At 41.2% G+C, this 18,618-nt stretch overlaps 2 protein-coding genes across 2 annotated transcripts in view; one reads left to right on the forward strand and one right to left on the reverse strand.

The window, feature by feature from the left end:
* LOC119731635 overlaps positions 1-18,272 on the forward strand; it is a 38,971-nt gene extending 20,699 nt beyond the window's left edge. Inside the window, exons 13-22 of the mRNA XM_038204834.1 lie at positions 1,016-1,117; positions 2,356-2,483; positions 4,774-4,920; positions 5,595-5,976; positions 12,710-12,909; positions 13,315-13,482; positions 13,915-14,024; positions 15,106-15,368; positions 16,220-16,286; positions 17,210-18,272. Of these exons, the coding sequence (XP_038060762.1) occupies positions 1,016-1,117; positions 2,356-2,483; positions 4,774-4,920; positions 5,595-5,976; positions 12,710-12,909; positions 13,315-13,482; positions 13,915-14,024; positions 15,106-15,368; positions 16,220-16,286; positions 17,210-17,708 (2,066 nt within the window). The 3' untranslated portion in view covers positions 17,709-18,272. The remainder of the gene's footprint in view (positions 1-1,015; positions 1,118-2,355; positions 2,484-4,773; positions 4,921-5,594; positions 5,977-12,709; positions 12,910-13,314; positions 13,483-13,914; positions 14,025-15,105; positions 15,369-16,219; positions 16,287-17,209) is intronic.
* Positions 8,917-10,839, reverse strand: LOC119731636. The gene is made up of 3 exons (XM_038204835.1): positions 10,298-10,839; positions 9,481-9,668; positions 8,917-9,322 (listed from the first exon to the last, which is right to left on the reverse strand). Exons 1-3 carry the CDS (start codon positions 10,530-10,532, stop codon positions 9,215-9,217), a joined length of 531 nt encoding a protein of 176 aa, XP_038060763.1. The 5' UTR covers positions 10,533-10,839; the 3' UTR covers positions 8,917-9,214.
* Positions 18,273-18,618: the final 346 nt, after the last annotated feature.

Below are 18,618 nucleotides of genomic sequence, written 5' to 3' on the forward strand. Positions count from 1 at the left end.
AGGATCGCCGCGGTCTCGGATCCTTTCAGAAGCAAACATTTCTAGGAGTAGGAGGCCGAGTAAAACTTGCTCTTATATATAGATGGTTGAACCAACTTGAATAAAAGTTGAATCGCAGACGGTCTCGCAAATTGTAAGAAGTTCAAGTTTACGTTTGTTGAAGAGTCCAATGCTGTAACTTAATTATGACCTTCCTCCATGATTCAGACCGTTTGTAATTTTTTGGTAACACTCAACATTTTTATTTTAAATGACACCTTCACGTTTTATTGCATTATCATTTATTGTCAAACTGTACAACCAGCCTTCGACTGTGTACTACAGAAACCTTCTCACTACGTTTTCCAAATGCGACTGCCTCACAAAAAGCCAATTTAACAGACCAACGGCAACATTTACGACAGTTGCCATGGTACATAATTATCATGTGCGTAAATCGACGGGGGACAGGGGACCCCCCCCCCCCCCCACACACACACACATTTTGAGGGGGGACATTGTTTGGTCTCCCCCCCCCCCCCCCACACACACACTTTTTCTTCCCCGAGTAAAAATACTGTAGCCTACAATAATGATTCTATTGCTCAGAATACATGTAGCTGATTCAATTACTCAAAACTCAAAACTTTCACAGATGATCTTTTGCTCAAATTGGTTTTAGTGATCAGAAACTGCCTCAGATCACACCACAGAAATTGCTATTCTTTAACTGCATGTCTCCCCAACTATATCCCCCATTTACATTTAACTCCCCACATTTTCATCCCCAACACTACGCCCTACCCGATCTATGATCGGGTAAACCAGCTTGTCCCTTAATGAACTCAAAATTCCTAACATTGTGGACTCGCAAGTAAATTATCCAAGCAACGTGACAAATGTACACAGAAAATCCACCCTTGCCAAAATGTGTACGAGATCCTTAAATGCTAGTTCGATGCTTCTGAAAATGTTGCCAAGATGGTGTTAAACTGTTTATTTTATTTTAGGTTCAACTTCTTTTTTTTTACTGCAGTCACCTGTTTTGGTGAGGAAGTTGACGGTCTGAGGTTCCCCCAGGCTAAAGTTGGACAGACTGTCCACTCAGTGGAACGTTGCCCAGAGATAACAGCCAAGGGTAAGGTTTTAAAGTTAAAAAAGTATCTTAATTTTCAAATTATAGGTTTTGCCCTTCACCGACGTTTAAACACAGTACACTCAGTGTGTTACCTCCCCAGTGAAAGTTGGAAAAAAAATCACTCGGGTGGGACTCGAACCCACGACCTCCTGCTTTCTAGTACAGATGTCTTACCACTCGACCACCAAGCTAAGGGATCGTTTGGCTGGTTCGAATCTGATGTACATAGCAGCAGGTACCGCATAAACTATTCTTTTGCGTCGGGGTGATATAAATCAAATTATAGATTTTGCCCTTCACCGACGTTTAAACACTGTGTACTCAGTGTGATTTTTTCCAACTTTCACTCGGGAGGTAACACACTGAGTATACAGTGTTGAAATGTCGGTGAAGGGCAAAACCTATATTTTGATTTAAATCACCCCGAGGCAAAATTTCATCTTATACGTAATATCTTATTCTTGGCACAATTTTAAGAAAACTTTACAGTCGTGTTCATCCTGTGTCAAATCACAAACCATAACATGTTGAGTCACAAGCCCAACCCAAGTCAAACCAAGAATGAAATTTGAAAAAAAGGAATGTCTTTTGTTACTGGTCGTTGAAATAGCCTGTCACTTTTGATTTAATACTTGTGATGACGGGATAATAACTCTATTCTAACTTCCCGCTCAAGAGATACCAATTGCAAACCCGACCCGAAACGGACTCAACCCGACTCGAAACCGACTTCAGGTCGGGTCGGTTTTTCCATCATTTCAGTCGGGTCGGGTCATTTTTACGTTTGCGTTTTTCGGGTTGGGTCAGGTCGGGTCGGTTAAGCCATTTAGAAAAAACCCGAAATTAACCAAAATAAACTGAAAAAAAAAACCAAAACAGTTTCAAAATTCACACGGTGAAATATTTATTGCCGAGTCAAGGTGCCCGGTACGCCCAAATGTGGTTTTCGGTCTATGAACATGCATGGTCTATAACATGTAGGCCAGCCAGTAGGTCACGTTGTGAGTACTGTACGGTATGAGTCAGTTACTGAGCTGCAGCAGAGAAGAGGCCAAATTGATGGTCACTGATGAAAATTTATAATTTTCTCGGTTAAAAAAAAAACGCCTAAGTTTGCATTCTAGCAATAATGCCCGTAGTTATGGTTAGAGTAATGTATTTAATGCAGTTTGCATAGTCATGATGTTTACAATGACATGATATTTATGTGCAATTCTGGTGGTTTTTTTTGTGTGTAGCCGGTATGCCACGGGGTACCAGGGATTGTGCCGGTAACATACTGTCTGAAGCAATATGGCTAGGCCCTGTTCTACTGGATTGCTTGGATGGTGAAAATGCCAATGCTCTACTTGAGGAATTGTCCCAAGTAAGTACCAACATTTTGATTGTGTTTAAAGGGAATATACATCATTTGCTTTTGCTGTAATTTTCAGAAATGGATGGAATTGGGGGGTTGGAAATATATAGCAAATATAGTTACACTGACTTTTTGAGGTATTGGGTTCAAAAATGCTATAAAAACCAAGAAAAACAATCATTTTCCTGTAGTCTGGTTCCCTGACTCCATTTAAGAAGAAACAGAGCAGTTTACATACATTGGGGAATTGTAAGGTCAGGGAACCAGTCTAGCTGGCTTGTACCCTTTCATAGGTGTGTAATCGATTGCAAACAAGTGCGATGGTCAACTGGGGCCAGTATTTGAAAAAAGCCATCGGCCGATCAGCGTTGGAAATTGATACAAAAATACCACTTTTCTTGAATATGACAGTATACCAGGTGCCATGATTTTACAGGATGCTTTACACTGTCATTCACTAACAGTCCAGCAAGGTATTTCAAAATGATTTGGAAGTTTTATTCTTTGATGTTTGCAAATGTTGTATTTTCCCTTTAACTTGATCGGAGTGTGATACAAGCGTAGTGGGACTTTGCCCAGTTTGAACCCTGGCAGGGCCAACATGTGGTCTGGGTTTTTGCAGTCCCTACCTGATTTTGTCAGTGCGCTACACTAACCTTAACAAAATGTTGTATTTACTTCCATGTCTACTACCCAGGGAGCTTAAAAGAATTAGAAGATTTTTGTATGCCTTTGAATGATAAGTCAAATGATAATGAACTTGGTTGGAGCTTCAGTGGTAAGGGATAAAATAATCCCTTAAAACTGGGGGGGGGGGAGGATTTGAAGAAAAGTTAAACAAAACATTTGTTTTGGTCCAAACTTGATGTTGAGTAAAAGAAGCTTTAAAATAAATACAATGTAATACTAATTGGTTTATCTCTGCATGTGTAGATAGGTAGTTTATGCGATACGGACAGTGCTAGGCTAAGTCTTGGATTCTGCCTCAACCAAAATATAATGTAGATTTCACAAGTTCTGGTTCTGGTGTGTAGTCTCATATAACCAGGGGTGTGAGTGGAGTCCAAAAAAAATAGCTGAAAATAGCTGAACCTGTAAATAACCGAACCTGCAAGCGCAAAGCGCGAAGCCCTTACGGCGTGGGGTCCGGGGCCCGCCCAAGGGCCCCGAAAATATTTTGAAATGTAGATGCTCTGTGGTGCATTTTAAAGCCTCCTCGCATGCCTGCATGGGCCAACTATTGGTCGAAAATGTTTTGCAATTTATGCATGTTTTTAAGTTAACTTTTCCTTCATGTTGGCTTGAAGCTGCCTAAATGGCCATGAAAACTGGGAAATTCGACCACGTTTTCCATATTTTAACTCCTTACTGCAGATGATACACATCGTCATCGCGTGTCCCGGCTTCTGATCGAGTCGCCTAATTTCTGCTGATTAACCATGTGTTCCATCCAAATCCATTTCCACGGATTCGTAACCTGAGGATCGGCTTGTCAATGTCCATATCAAACTCCGAACCTCTTTGGATAATAACACATTTGTGTTGCACTGACATCTTGCGGAATTAATAATGTCAAAATACGTTCGAAACATTTGAAACGACACACGAACGTACGTATCAGCATGCAGCGGAATACGCAGCAGGATGCGTGCATGCAATGAAATGCACACATGAACTTTGCCCTGCATGATGCCCTCTACCGTCGCGGCACGGCGACAATTTACTAGTCTTATTTCAAGGCTTTATATTTGCAACAAGACGATGTTTACAGCGAGTTATTGTGGAGATCATCGCGTGTCACTACATGCATAGACACAGGAACGGCCGCAAAGAGTCCCAACGCGCTTCATGGCGCATGTGTGAATATTCATATTTATCTGCAGCCAATCACAGCGCAATGACTGTTGGTTCCCCGGATGCTGTTTACACGTTGTGTACACACGCGGCTTCGAGCTGAAAAATGCACGCACATGGCATCGTATAGTACACACGTACATGTACAGTACGTACGTATGTACAATGTACATGTACATTGAATACTTGCTTGCACGCACCCCAGAGCTATGTGTATGTTGTAGAGAGCGGATGGCGTGCGTTCGGTGGCGGCGGAAAATAAAATAAACGGAAATAAAATCAATGCTTACGCGCGGGGGAAAAAAGCGGGGGGAAATCTGGACCATCGGAAGAAAAAAAGCGGAAAACAAAATGTGGCACGCTGAACAAAAAAGCGGAAATCCGCTAAATAGCGGAGATTTCACACCCCTGTATAACATTGGTTCACGTTCAATTGCTCATGCAGGTTAACGTAACGAGTGAGAATGTTCCAGAGATTGCTGATCAGACAGTCGTACTGACGTCTAATCACTCACAGATCGATGCCTCAGGAATCATGGCTACTGCCGATATCCTGGAGAAGATTGTAAATGTTGGCACCCCATCTACTGAGGTAAGAAGCCATTTTTTGCCCAATTTGTTTTTAGAAAAAATATTGACTTAAAACGTGAAAGGCTTTGATGTTCAAAACAGAAGCGGCTGCGTTGAAAGATCTAACTGTTGTTTGAGTATCGTTTGGGAGGACTAAAAAATTAAGTTGATGGAAATTTAATGCATTACAATGACTTCAAGGTATATAGCTAGGATCATTTGCATTTATCCCCAAAGTAGCCGACCAAATTATTATCAAAATTCTTACTTGGATTAATATCATACTTGTACTGAACACCATGTGAAAATATTCCATTTGGCTTGCTGTCATTTCGAAGAAATTAAAAAAAGTAGGTGATTTTCAACAATCAGTCAATTGTCTGAATTTTGGAAATAAAGAAGTGCCATTGAATAAACTGTTTCATGATCACAAAATTGTATGTTTTTTTTTACTGTTTTCTCAAAAAGTGTAATATCCACTGAGCTGAAACTTCCCCAGGTTAGGTTTTGAACATTCTTTGGATTTTGAGTGGTGTTATTGCCAACGAACAAAATGCATGAACAGCAAATCACCCGTGTGCCTTTTAACCAAAATCTGTTTCGGATTCTCTCCTTTTGGTTTAGCCGAATGCTACAATGCTATTCTGAATGTGTATTAGTTTTTAAGTCAGTATTTCGATTTGTATTTGAATTTAGGTCGCTCTTGATGTTGTGAGGGTCGTCAACAACATTCTTCAAGTCGATGACGAGACGTACGAGGATCTTGGCGAGGACCCTTCCCCCTCTCGCATCATTCTGGCCCTAGAGGGCTACATCACGGAGCTCCAGACCAGCAACGCCACAGGCAATCTGACCGCAGTGCACAGCGATATCGCTGTCGTGGCGATCGTCGTACCCCAGGACTCCCTCCAGATCGGTCTAGGGTTTGCTGCCGTGCCCCAGGGCTCCGGTCAGGAGGGGGATTCCCCCTTGACTGAGGATGATGTCATGGTGTACTTTGAGCCAGAGAGAATCCCTATCCCAGACGTCAAAGCCTCCATCACGCTGCCCCCAGAGATTCTGGACTTTGTCTCCCCAGGTATGCCCGACACAGTATTGTTGTACTTGTGCTTGTACTCAATTTTTGTTCTCATACTCATTCTCGTGATAGTATGAGTACGAGTATGACAATGCATGACACAAATGAAGAAGTCTCATGCAGTAGACTCTTGTTAAAGGGAATATACATCATTTGCTTTTGCTGTAATTTTCAGAAATGGATGGAATTGGGGGGTTGGAAATATATAGCAAATATAGTTACACTGACTTTTTTGAGGTTTTGGGTTCGAAAATGCTATAAAAACCAAGAAAAACCATCATTTTCCTGTAGTCTGGTTCCCTGACTCCATATAAGAAGAAACAGAGCAGTTTACATACATTGGTGAATTGTAAGGTCAGGGAACCAGTTCTAGCTGGCTTTTACCCGTTCATAGGTGTGTAATGGATTGCAAACAAGTGCGATGGTCAATTGGAGCCAGTATTTGAAAAAAAACCCAGTTTTTTCCAACGCTGGTCGGCCGACCAGCGTTGGAAATTGATACTAAAATACCGCTTTTCTTGAAAATGACAGTATACCAGGTGCCATGATTTTACAGGATGCTTTACACTGTCATTCACTAACAGTCCAGCAAGGTATTCCAAATTGATTTGATCGTTTTATTTTTGGATGTTTGCAAATGTTGTATTTTCCCTTTAACTCAAATTTGGATATAACTTGACTCTCCGTTTATCTCGGAGTAACACTCCATTCCCATCAAGAGAATAGGATATTATGATCATGAGTACCCCTTCAAAATGCCCCCAGCGGTACCTCCGTTTATCTTTTGTTCGGCCACTCCATAGAAAACGCTGCCAAAACAGTCACAAAGGAGCGTAAACAGATCCAAATCTTTTTCAAGAGTCATTGTTACTACCCAACACAATTGTTCTTTTCACTTGGGGATGCAGCGTGCACGCTGCATTGTGATCGGAATCCGTAACCGCGACAAATCCTAGCTTTTGTGTTGGCCGGATCGCTACCACTGGCCCATTCATAATAGCAGCTAGTGCGCCCTCTATCGATTAAGAGTGTGTCCACGAGAGGACCATGCAGACCGTGACAAGGTGGGGGTCGGCGGATTTGGTTAAAATTTGGGGGGTAGGTGGGTCATAGGTAGCCTTGAGGTTGTACAAAATATTTGGCCAATCTGACCTTCGTAGCAAAAAAAAGAGCCAAAAATGTGTTTTTATTAGTGAAAAATGGTGATTTTTATGATTTTGGGGTACAAAAGTTTAAACGCTTGCTGCTCAACAGGGGAAAGCAGCAGAGAAATGAAATTTGCATGGTCTTGAGGTTGTATCCTGACCTAAACCAGGAACTCAAAATTTAGGAAAAAAATTGCTCTTAGGAGGCAACGGCACTAAGGGTACCCCCAAAGTTGAGTCATAGAAATAGCGATCTTTAAGTCGCCGTAGCGTCATTAGTGCAGGTCTTTGAACAATGACACTCAGGTGAAAGAGAGTTCTTATCATGGTCTTTAAGTATCAAGAATAAAAAAATTGTCAGCAGTTTTTAGTATGAAATGGCAGGAGCCTGTATTACCCCAATTTTCGGTAGTAAAGGGACGGGGGAGGGGCATACAGTGCCCCCTCCCTTTTCTGTATTTTCAAAAGTCGACAACCAATTTTCATGAAATTTGCCACCAAGTATTATTTTTCCAATTTGTAAATAATGACGTCAAAAATGTTTTTAAAAATCTTTCATAGAGGGCGTTTTTTTGGGCACCTTTTTGGTCAAAAAAATGTATTTTTCACATAATTTTTGACTTTTTTGCTTGAATGTTATGAAAATTGGCAAACGTGTATATTTTTTCATGATCAATAAAATTAAAACCTATTTTAATACTGGAGACGCCATTGGGGGCGCTATAATCCCTTAATTAATCCCATTTTTAGGGGGGGGTCATCTTAAATCAATATGGCCGCCACCTTTCAGAGTCCAGGATGGAATGTATACCCTGCCCGATTTGTGGCAGAGGGAGTCCCCACATATGTTCCTATACTCGACACACACTTGTCTTTTTGTTAACAGAAGTATCCCCCAATAATCATCTAAAAAAATCCTGAGATTACCAGAACACAATGAAGACACAATGGGGGTGGGGTGGGGGGGTACACCCTGCCACATATCGTGCACCAAATGTGGGAATGATGGGGCTTGGATGACAATTCTGTTATTTTTTGGCTTGTTAATGTAACCCGGAAAATTAATAAACTTGGAAAATAATAAATTGAATGAGAACAACGCTAAATGTTGGGGTACTCGCTGTCAAAAATGAGATAGACCTAGATGGGGTAGGAACAAATAGAGAGGAATTTGAATAAATAGAAACAATGACAAACACATTTTTAGAATGACAACAAAAAAAGGATGATTTATTTTACCAACCAAAATTTGAAGAAAACCATTCAAAAAAACCAATAATCAAAAAGGATCCAAATTAACTTTTTCCCAAACCTTAAACCTGTTATCCACACAACCAAATAAGTAAAATGGTAGTACTACAGTCGACTTTTGTTATAAAGAGCACTTTTATAAAGACGTCCTACTTCTGCTTATAAAGAGCAAATTCTGAGGTCTCAAATCTCTAGTTCTCTTTGTGTTTCTTTGTTTCGCTGTCCTTTTAAAGCAACATTTCTGTTTAAAGAGGTAGTTTGGGCGGTCTCACCGACCTTGCTGTAACGAGAGTCAACTGTACAAAACTAAATTGAACTTTAAACTTAAATGGAAGTTGAAAGAAGAAAACTGAACTAACACAGTATCAAAATAGAATGACACATGGAACAACCTAACGATCAAACTCGAAAAAACAATTGAATATAAATCAAGAAAATCGTTTTCCTTCTTAAATTAACATTAAAAAACAAGAACAGTCACTGTCTTCCAATAACAAGCCATGATAACCCTTTGTTTAAACACAAAATACTTAAAGGCAGAGAACATGGAACCACTAATGCAAAAATGTTGGTAAAAAAGGATGCAATAAAAAAAATGAAAACGGGTACTACTATCAAAATCTTGACTACTTTGTGATGATTCAGCAGTTGTTTCACCGATTGTAATCTTCAATTCTTCATGAGCCCATCTTCTTGACCTGGTGCTAAACAATGAAGAACTAAACCAAAGGCTTCCTTTGCCTTCCTTCTATAATAACGGATGGTGCTATCAGATGCTTCTTCTAATGACAGACGAAGCTGCCCATCAACAGCAGACATTCCACCCTGAGTAAGGAAAGTGTTCAGGGATTGCAGCTCCACATTCTTTGGTCGGGGGGTTGGAGCCCAAGAAGAGTCAAGTGCACATCCTTTGTAATATCTCCATCAGTTGATGATGACTCAGATGTATGCTAGAAATAATCATGAGGAAAATAAAAACAGTGAGATGCGTGCTACATATAGCAGGGTTGAAATACAAATGTATGTACTCAAAGAAGAGTACTTACAATTCATCTGTGATAAATGAGATGCAATATGTCAAGGTCCATTCTTAGTTCACTCCCATTACCTCATGAACTGAAGTGCATTCTGTGTCGGTGGGTTGGAGAGATGGTACACCAGCCGGCGATGTGAAATCACTAATTGTACACTGCTGCTCTTCTTGTTCCTTAGAGAGCACATCGCTAGGTGGTAATTGTTCCGCTGTCTGGTGCGTAACTGCTTGTTTGTGCTTAGATATACAACCTCTACAGATACCTGAAAGTCATATGAACAGTGAGAATTACCAAGTGTAAAGGCCGCAGCAGGCTTAATATTTTTAAACTTAAAAGATATAAAGCGGGGCGTATGTAGCCAACAATATTGAGCAATAGATCCCTTGAACAAAACCAATGTCATAAATTCCCCCCCCCCCCAAAAAAAAAAAAAAATCTTCTTTTATTATTTTAGATTGACTGTATTTATTTACAATTATTACTTTTTCATTTTCTGATGTGGCTTGCGCTGGAGGATTTGTATAAAAGGGAAAACAAATCTGAAATTGATCTTGTAAATGGTCAAAACAAGAATGTAAGTGCAAAATAAATATTTGTTTTATGCCCCAAACTGCGCATGTTCAGTGCAGCTCCAACTTTCTTTATATAAAAAAAATCAAAATATCCACCATGTGTGTCCACTGCCGAAAACCATGTGTGTGGTCCAGAGCTGTGACAACCAGTATTAATTTTTCACACAATAATACATGTCACTGGTCCCAAGTCAACTGCATGATAAGGGATTTAATTGATATAACCTTCCCAGAAACAAAATCAGTTGATCAGAAATGGACCATGACCATGATTGATTCATTTCAGAAATGTGTGTTTGTTTTATTTCTGTCTTCTTACCTGTTCCAACTGTGATCAGGATACCCCATCGATCAAACATCTCACGGCTAGTTGCTTTATTCCCAACACGGAATGGTTTGCCTTTCACTTTATGGAGTAGATGACAACATTTCCTTGATGATGTCCAACTCAACCCTAACTTGTATCTATGCGCTGGACATATTGTCTTATCAGTGTATGCATCGACGTCGAACAAACCACATCGCAGGAGGATCAGTTTCCATGCACTCGACATTCACATCATATGCAGCGACTTTCCACTTCTGCAAATGGCTCCGTATGTTTTTTGTGCATCGATTAAGTTGCACTGTATTTAGTTCGCGCGGATAAGACGGATTTACACCACATTTGATGGCTTTGCAATACTCAAAATTACTAAAATCACATTGCTGCCGCACAGACAGCATGTCCATGACAGCCATTTTGACGGTGATGTTATGCGAGGGCGCCCTCTTTCGATACCGTGCGCTAACTGGGTGGGCGGCAACAGGACGTTCCCCTCCTACCGGATCAGTGCGCACCACCAAAGGTAGCCCACTCACCCACCCAACCAATAGGTGAAGTCTGCAAAATGTAGATTTTGTTACGCTCTTACAACAATTCCAGCAAAATGTCAATTCAGGGGAACCAAATGCACTCGGAACTGTCTAGGGGGCTATGTAGGTTTGGTCTTGAAAAATAGGAATTTTTCAACTTTGTTGACCGTGAGCAAACAAAAACCGGAAGAGCTGACAGTTTTTTTATTTTTTATTATTGTAGTCGGATATCTGAACTATATTTCATCCAAGTTTGTTGACTCTCAGCCCTGCATTAATTAAGTTATGGTTTACCACGTAAATGACTTCATTTCGTAATAGAGCTGATACGTGTTTGTCTTACGCCTATATCTCCGCAGTGAATGATTGCATATTAAAGATTTATATTTCATCGTTTAGAGGAGATTAAATCCTTTCTTTTGATATGTAGGTCGACAGTAAACGATTTAGTTTAAGGGAATACACGAGGCTATAACTTTATACCAGAAACAACACAAATTTACTCCCCGGAAGTCACCTTTTTTTGCTCAAAATTGTCGGTGCCCCGTACTCGGCCACCGTGTGATTATTTATCGAGCTACTCCACCGAGTGGTATCGTCTCAGGTGGGGATCAAATGGCCAAGATTTGAACTTAATTCGCCGACCCCCCACCTTGTCGATTTTTCAAGATTTTGCATGGTCTTCTCATAAACGCACACTTAAATACATGTCGGACCAGCCATGCGACCGCGCACATTCGGAAAATTCCGAGCATGGTTTTCCGATAGACAAACGACACAAAAGAAAGGTTTGCTACAGGCAGTTACATAAGTGGTTTATTGTTAGGTTTATCTATAAAGCAGACACTTTTATCAGAGTAAATTGATGATTTTTGACTAAAAAAATAAATAAAGACATGTTACATTAGAATGAAAAAAAATGGAAAGTGTGACAAAGAACGTGTCCATTTTATAGCCTGGCATAGCGAGTTACGGTGAAAGCCATTCATGTCATGTTTGTGTAGATGACATGACTGTAGCAAAATCAGGAATCTTGCTTAACCCTCGGAGTCGAGTGACCAAAAAAATCACACCGTGAAACCACATGGAGAATGTTATCACCACTCTGTTTCTAGGTCAAGAACCCCCTCATGCACAAGATATAGGCAGGTCACATGGCCTTTGTGTGGGCCAGGATTGTTTACGACCTCTCTGAGCTCTGGGCGGCACGAGGGGTTGACACAGAGAGATCGGCGGCACAAAGGGGTTGGCCTTTAAGATATCCAATTACTGCACAAAGGCATTAGGCGCCTCTTGGGGCTGCTGTCTTTCAACACTCCTTACTCTGCAGTGGTTAGGGTTTGGCCAATGGGAGTCTACAGGCTTGGGGTATATAGTAGGGGTGAGGATTACATGGAAGCTTGGCCTTATTGGCCCATTGAAAAAAAAAGGTTATGACCATATTTGGAAAATGTGGAGAATTTTATCACCACGTGGCCACACCGAGGGAACTCCGGATACCTGAAATTGGGTATCCATTCCCTTGAGATTTGAATTAAAGAGAGTTTGCTGTAATTAAAAATTCTTCCAAGGGTGTGAGGTCTCAGCTTTAAAGCTGATTTCAGCTCTTTTTTTTGTATTTCAGCTCTTTTTTTCAGTTTCTTTCCCCTTACTTGCTGTGTACAAAAGTATAGGAGATTTCCAAAGTTCATCTTTTTGGCACCTTTTTTCCAGGTGTTTTCAGCTCTTTTTATGAGTGGTCACTCACACCCCTGTTCTTCACACAGAAGCATTCTTGTAAACCCATTTCTACCCGTGCCTTTTGTCAAGAATGAGCACGGCCTGTGTGCAACAGACTGAATTAAACAATCATACTTTTTTTTTTTAATTTCTGTAGGTGATACTGTCCCCATCAGTTTTTTCTTCTACCGGAGCAGTAAGCTCTATCGTTCACCCAAACTGCGTGCCGCGGCCAGGCCCGTGGACAATTTTAGCCGTGCTGTAGGTAGTTACATCATTGCTGCTACCGTGGAGGGAGTCAGGGTGCAGGACCTGCCCATGGAGGCACCAGTCTCCAGCGCATTCCTTCCTGTTAATGTAAGAAATGAAACTATTATGCCTGTTTAACAATTGATCTCTGTGTTCTTAAAGTAGGGTTTAATCTGTAATAAAGTGAAACAGTCTTCTAGACTTGGTCATATTATTTAACTTGTTGAATGAAATCAGGGCACGCTATGATGAATTTACAATCTGCGAGTGATAAAAACAGTATCATCGTAGATTTGTTAATCAGGTGATGCAGATTTGTAAAAAACATGAACAACAAACCCAATGTGAAAATTCTTCTAAATATCACATCTTATTGAAACACACCAAGACAATGAAACTGATCAGCAAACGGTAAATAATTTCAAATATGTCCCCTTAATATATCCCCCAATATCTCCCTCATATTGCCTCATTTACATGTATTCCTCGTATATTCCCTAATCCCATTTTCAGGTGGGTGGCCCTGAAGACACAGTTAATGGATCGCAGTGCGTCTTCTGGGATTTCAGCTTAAACGACAACTTTGGTGATTGGTCGACGGAAGGTTGCAGCAAGGTCACCGTGAATAACACGCGGACCGTGTGTCACTGTGATCACCTGACTAGCTTCGCCGTGATCGTGGTAAGCAAAAGAAAAATGCACTAAGCGATGTGTTTTAGTAAATGGGGCGTGATTGATTATTGTTATGATCTAAAAAATCTGTCTTTCAATATTGGAATTTGCATCGGGTGATGTAAATCAATATTATGTTTTGTCCTTCACCGACGTAAAAACACTGTATACACTGTGTGTTACTTCCCGAGTGAAAGGTGGAAAAAAAATCACTTGGGTGGGACTCGAACCCACGACCTCCTGCTTTCTAGTGCAGACGTCTTACCACTCGACCATTGAGCTTGCGGGATCGTTTGGCTGGTTCAAATCTGATGTTTGCTGGTTCGAATCTGAATTGAATCTGTCTTTGCAAAAAACGTTCGGTTGAAGGTGTTTATACTGCAGTCGTTGGTTGAGGATGCCCGTATCTATGATAACCAAGACGTTTTTGTTTCTTCTCAGGATATCTATGGCAACCAAGATAACATTGTTCTGAGCATCATCAGTAAGATCGGCTGTGCAGTCTCGCTAGTGGCTCTGGTTATTACCATCATCACGTATGTCGCTCTCAAGTAAGTCAATTGGCTCATGTGAGATTCAAGCAATTTCTCCTCAAAAGGCTTCCTAAAATCTGCATCACTGTATAGACAGTCTTTTATTTGCCCCAGACACGTTTCCTGGGAAAATTTTCATTAGCAACTGCTTGACTCAGAAATACAAATAACTTCCTTTTTGGGAAGATTGCGGGGAAGTAGTTCAAAATTTTGCAACTTATACCCAAAAACTTGTCCGGAGATTGTCGCGATACAAATTGAGACAGGCCCATAGCCTTGCATTCTCATTATCCAATAATGACGTCCTCTCATCATAACCCACTTTTCTCTGAAAGTGTTTGTCTGGATTTTTTTTTCTAATGTTCTCATGAGTAAGAGAATCTGTAGTTGTCTGGAAATTGTTTTGACGATCATCTTTGCAGCACTTCAAAATGGGTTCAGCTCATACATTTTTCAATCTGGCCACAAAAACCCAAAGCTCATTGTAATAGTAATTATTACCATTGATGTTTAAGCAAACGGGCTTTGCGCCACATTCCTTGATAGAGTCAGTATTGCAGTCGAGTCCATTATAAGTCTTCACAAATCCATCACAAATCCATCACGAGTCCGTCACGAGTCCGTCACGAGTCCGTCACAAGTCAAGTCACCAGCCCATCAAATGAACTGTGTCAAGAACAGTCCTCTGTCATCGTTTGTCCACTATTACACAATGTACTTGTTTTTATACTGGAGTTGAGAAAAGACTTGTGAAGCAATTACTTTTGACCAGACTTGTGAGGGACTTGCGATGGACTCTCAGACCACAACACCGGACGGAAGATGTGAGGTTTTCAGTAGCTGCATCATGCGTTCAAATCTCTCGTGACTTTGTGTGGTTCTCAAGAGAACTCCAGAATACCGACAGAGCATACTGTTTGAAATGTCAGGTTACCAAACTGGTTCTTTTCATAACCTCATAAAATCACAAAAGAGATTTTGACTACACGGTGTTACCGCAAAGCTAACTTTCATTGCTGTCCACCCTACAAACCTTCAAGCCTTATTAACACTGGACAGGGTAAAATCTGAATAATGGCGGTGTTCTTCTCTCAAACAGGAAACTTCGCAGCAAGCGTCCACAGCAGATCCTGCTCCATTTCTGCTTTGCCCTGGCTGGTCTGTACCTAGCCTTCTTGGCCGGCATCGAGGCCACCGCATCGGGAGTTGGTTGCATCATCGTGGCCGTCCTAATCCACTACTTCACCTTGGCATCTGTCTCCTGGATGGCAGTGGAAGCCACCAACATGTATCTGCTCTTTGTCAGGGTGCTCAACGCCAATGTATCCAACTTCCTGCTCATCGCCTCCATCCTAGCCTGGGGTAAGGCTCGCAATCGTTGAACTTTGAACTTTAAAATTCTGAATAATAATAAAGCTCAACAAACAAATTTACTGTAGCGGGGTTTCAACCTCCGGATTGCCGTTCTGGTGCTCTAACAACTGAACTATCCAGCCCAATCGTTTTGCCATTCCTCAGTCTGACAATGTCTTTATGGAGTGGCTTTGAACTTTAACTTGAGGTGGATATATTGAACGTTGCCTAAAAAATTTGCTCACCTCAGATTTACAGCCCGAAATGGTTAATACGTCCTAATATTATCTCTTGCAATTAATGTTTTCACAGGATTATTAAAGATATAGTCCATCATTTGTAATTTTTGTGCATTTTGTTCGTTTGAAGCAACAAAAGTGTTCAAAATCTAATGGAGGATACTGAACAGCTAACCTGATGAAGTTTCAGCTCAGCTTCAGCTGTATATTCCGAGAAAAACAGCATTCTAGGATCTCAATTTCAAATCCAAAGTTGCTGAATCATGTTTTGAATTGTTTTGAATTGCAGCTATACGCGATGTCGCGCACTGATCTGATGAATTATAGCAACCGCGCTTGTGTCGTGCAAGTGCTTGCATGCGCTTCGCCGAATAACAAAACGAACTACTAATTTACATTTTCCTACGGTGCCTCTTAAGACGCATCGTTGGAAATGCCTTCTTTCGTTGATTACTTCAACATGACAGCTTGGCAGAAAGAATAATTTCACAGGGAGTTTAGTCCCCTTACTATCTTTCAACCAAGTATGTTTTTCAACAATAATTGCGCCAGTTACTTTTCGGATGGCTGCAAATGATGGACTATAGCTTTAGTCTGTACTTACTACCTTTTCGCATACAGGTCTCCCGCTTGTGGTTGTGATCATTATTCTGGCTGTTGACCACACCAACTACATGACCGCTGACTAGTAAGTTCCACAGTTGGTTTTGTTTCATGAAAAAAACATTTACCCAAAATTGTAGATACAGTACTCAGTTGATTTTTTTTATTTGTAACTTATCCAAAAGTAAAAAGGGGAAAACGAGGTTAAATCAGAGTACGACAACATTGAATCATGTATGTAAATACTAATTATTTTTTTGTGATGAACCACTAAAGTAATGGCAGGATATACAACACTTTCATTTTGGCTTCTCAGTTTACTTATTTCATGACTTTAGTTTTACCCTTGAGTGCAATGAACAGATAAACCAGTTCAAAATGGCACCAACTATAGACACCTAACTAAATAAATCAGCTCAAACATTTAGTTCTGTCCGATTTAGTCCATTTATTTCTTACCCAAATAGTTAATACATGTACTTTGGAAAGTGTTACGGCTTTTGGTACAGCTTTTGTGGCTGTATATACATGTACAATAGGTGTCAATCGGTGGGGTACCGCGGGGGATAAATGTTCAACCCAATTGTTAAAGTGGGGATATCATATCGTTTGTCTTGCCCCCCCCCCCCTTTTTTTCATCCCAAATAAAAGTTGAAGCCTATATTTTTTCTTCTATAGCTCAGAATAGCTGATTCAATGACTACAAACTGAAAATGATGTTTAAATGATGATTTTGTTCTAAAAATAGTGGTTAACGTCTTAAAAAATTAGCTCAGATCGCACCACAGCGCATCTAGAACATGTAGAATCCAAGATTTTTTAGGGGCGCTTAAGCAGGTACGTTCCCCCACTTTTGAGAAGCGATTGACGTCTACGGTCTTGGCATATTCGCTTCTATTTTCACATCTTTAAAACCTTTGCTGGTGATGTGATAATGTATTGATGTTAGCACAGAATTTCCTGTGGAATTGTTTTTGTAATCCTGTTTCATGTGACTTGTTTCTGTAGTTGTTTCCTGCGTCCAGATAACGCCCTCTACTTCGGCCAAATCCTTCCGATTGGCCTGGTACTCATCTACAACTTTGTCGTCTTCACGCTGGTCATGCGCCAGCTGACCTGCGCCCGCAAGAGCATCAAGAGCTCCACGGATCGCACCCAACGCCAGGAAGTGACGCGCCGTCTGCAGAACGCCTTAGCCATCTCGGTCCTGCTAGGCTTGACCTGGGTCTTTGGTCTGCTCTCCCTGGTCCAGACGGCCAACTTTGCCTTCCAGGTCCTGTTCTGCATCTTCAATTCCCTGCAGGGCCTGATGATCTTTCTCCTGTTCTGCGTGCGCCAGCAGGAAATACGCCAGGCGTGGTGGAAGTTCTTGACCTGCCAGTGCCGCAAGGACCGGGCCGCTGATTACTCCAAGGGGACGGGGAGTAAGAGTAGACAGCGTGATTCTCACGGCCAAGGCACCATACCACTCACTCACCAGAGTACCAACAGCACCAACACCAGCTAGATGACTGACAACGAAACGGGGCCTGATTGGCCATTGTGGGACCAGTGAGGGCGCTGTATTAAACAAAATAAATTCTGGGAACAAACAGGGGTGCGTTTTGGCGGTCATAACCAAGAATTGGTTCAGTTGTTTCTTGTCAGTGAATTTCTGCGGGAATTTTAAATGGACGAGAATTACTCACGGTACTGCAATACTCAAACCCCCAAAACCATTAGCCAAAGAGAAACAACCGAACCAATTCTTGGTTATGACCGCCAAAACGCACCCCTGTATGGATAAAATTGTTTATTCACGACTTCACTCTTAACATTGCAAACCATTTTAGAAATGGACGTTTTGATACAGCAGCATGAAAACTGATGTCACTTCACACTTAAAAAATTGCCATTAAATTTGAAAGAAACCACAGTGTTTAGTCTGGTAAAGCTTTGTGGGCACATGTGGTCTAGCGGTGGAGCACAAGATTCATGATCGTGAGGTTGTGGGTTCCAGCCCCGCCGTGGCCATGCGTGTTGTGCCCTTGAGTAAGGCGCTTTACCTCAATTACTCCTCTCAACCCAGGTGTTAAATGGGTACCGGCATTATTCAATGCTGGGAAGGTAACAGACTCGCTGTGGAGGAGGTGTGGCGATCCTCCCACAGCAGCATACGAGTCTGGCCCAATCGCTAATGAAAGAGAGATGGGCACTCCGTTCCTGTGAATACAGGTTCGTCCCCTTTTACCTTAACCTTTTAAAGCTTGGTATTTCCTCTGTTTTCTTTGGTTGCTTCCCAGCTGCATATGCAAACTGTCAGCACAGATTTTTCTTTTTTAGGGTAGTAAGAATTCTACTTCTTTGCTTGTGAGCAGACATGAAATAGTTGAGGTACTGATGTCCACAAATATGAAGTTGGTCGCTTGGTTGCTGTA

Source organism: Patiria miniata, unplaced genomic scaffold, assembly GCF_015706575.1.
Source record: "Patiria miniata isolate m_02_andy unplaced genomic scaffold, ASM1570657v1 HiC_scaffold_24, whole genome shotgun sequence".
In the NCBI taxonomy this organism is placed as follows: Eukaryota; Metazoa; Echinodermata; class Asteroidea; order Valvatida; family Asterinidae; genus Patiria; species Patiria miniata.

Excerpts from the sequence above, each read along its gene's own strand:
- LOC119731636 (XM_038204835.1), bottom strand. The coding sequence starts at position 10,532 with ATGTCGAGTGCATGGAAACTGATCCTCCTGCGATGTGGTTTGTTCGAC. Across the intron at positions 9,669-10,297 it reads CCTGATCACAGTTGGAACAG|GTATCTGTAGAGGTTGTATA; the intron begins GTAAGAAGACAG and ends TATGACTTTCAG. Across the intron at positions 9,323-9,480 it reads AATGCACTTCAGTTCATGAG|CATACATCTGAGTCATCATC; the intron begins GTAATGGGAGTG and ends GATTATTTCTAG.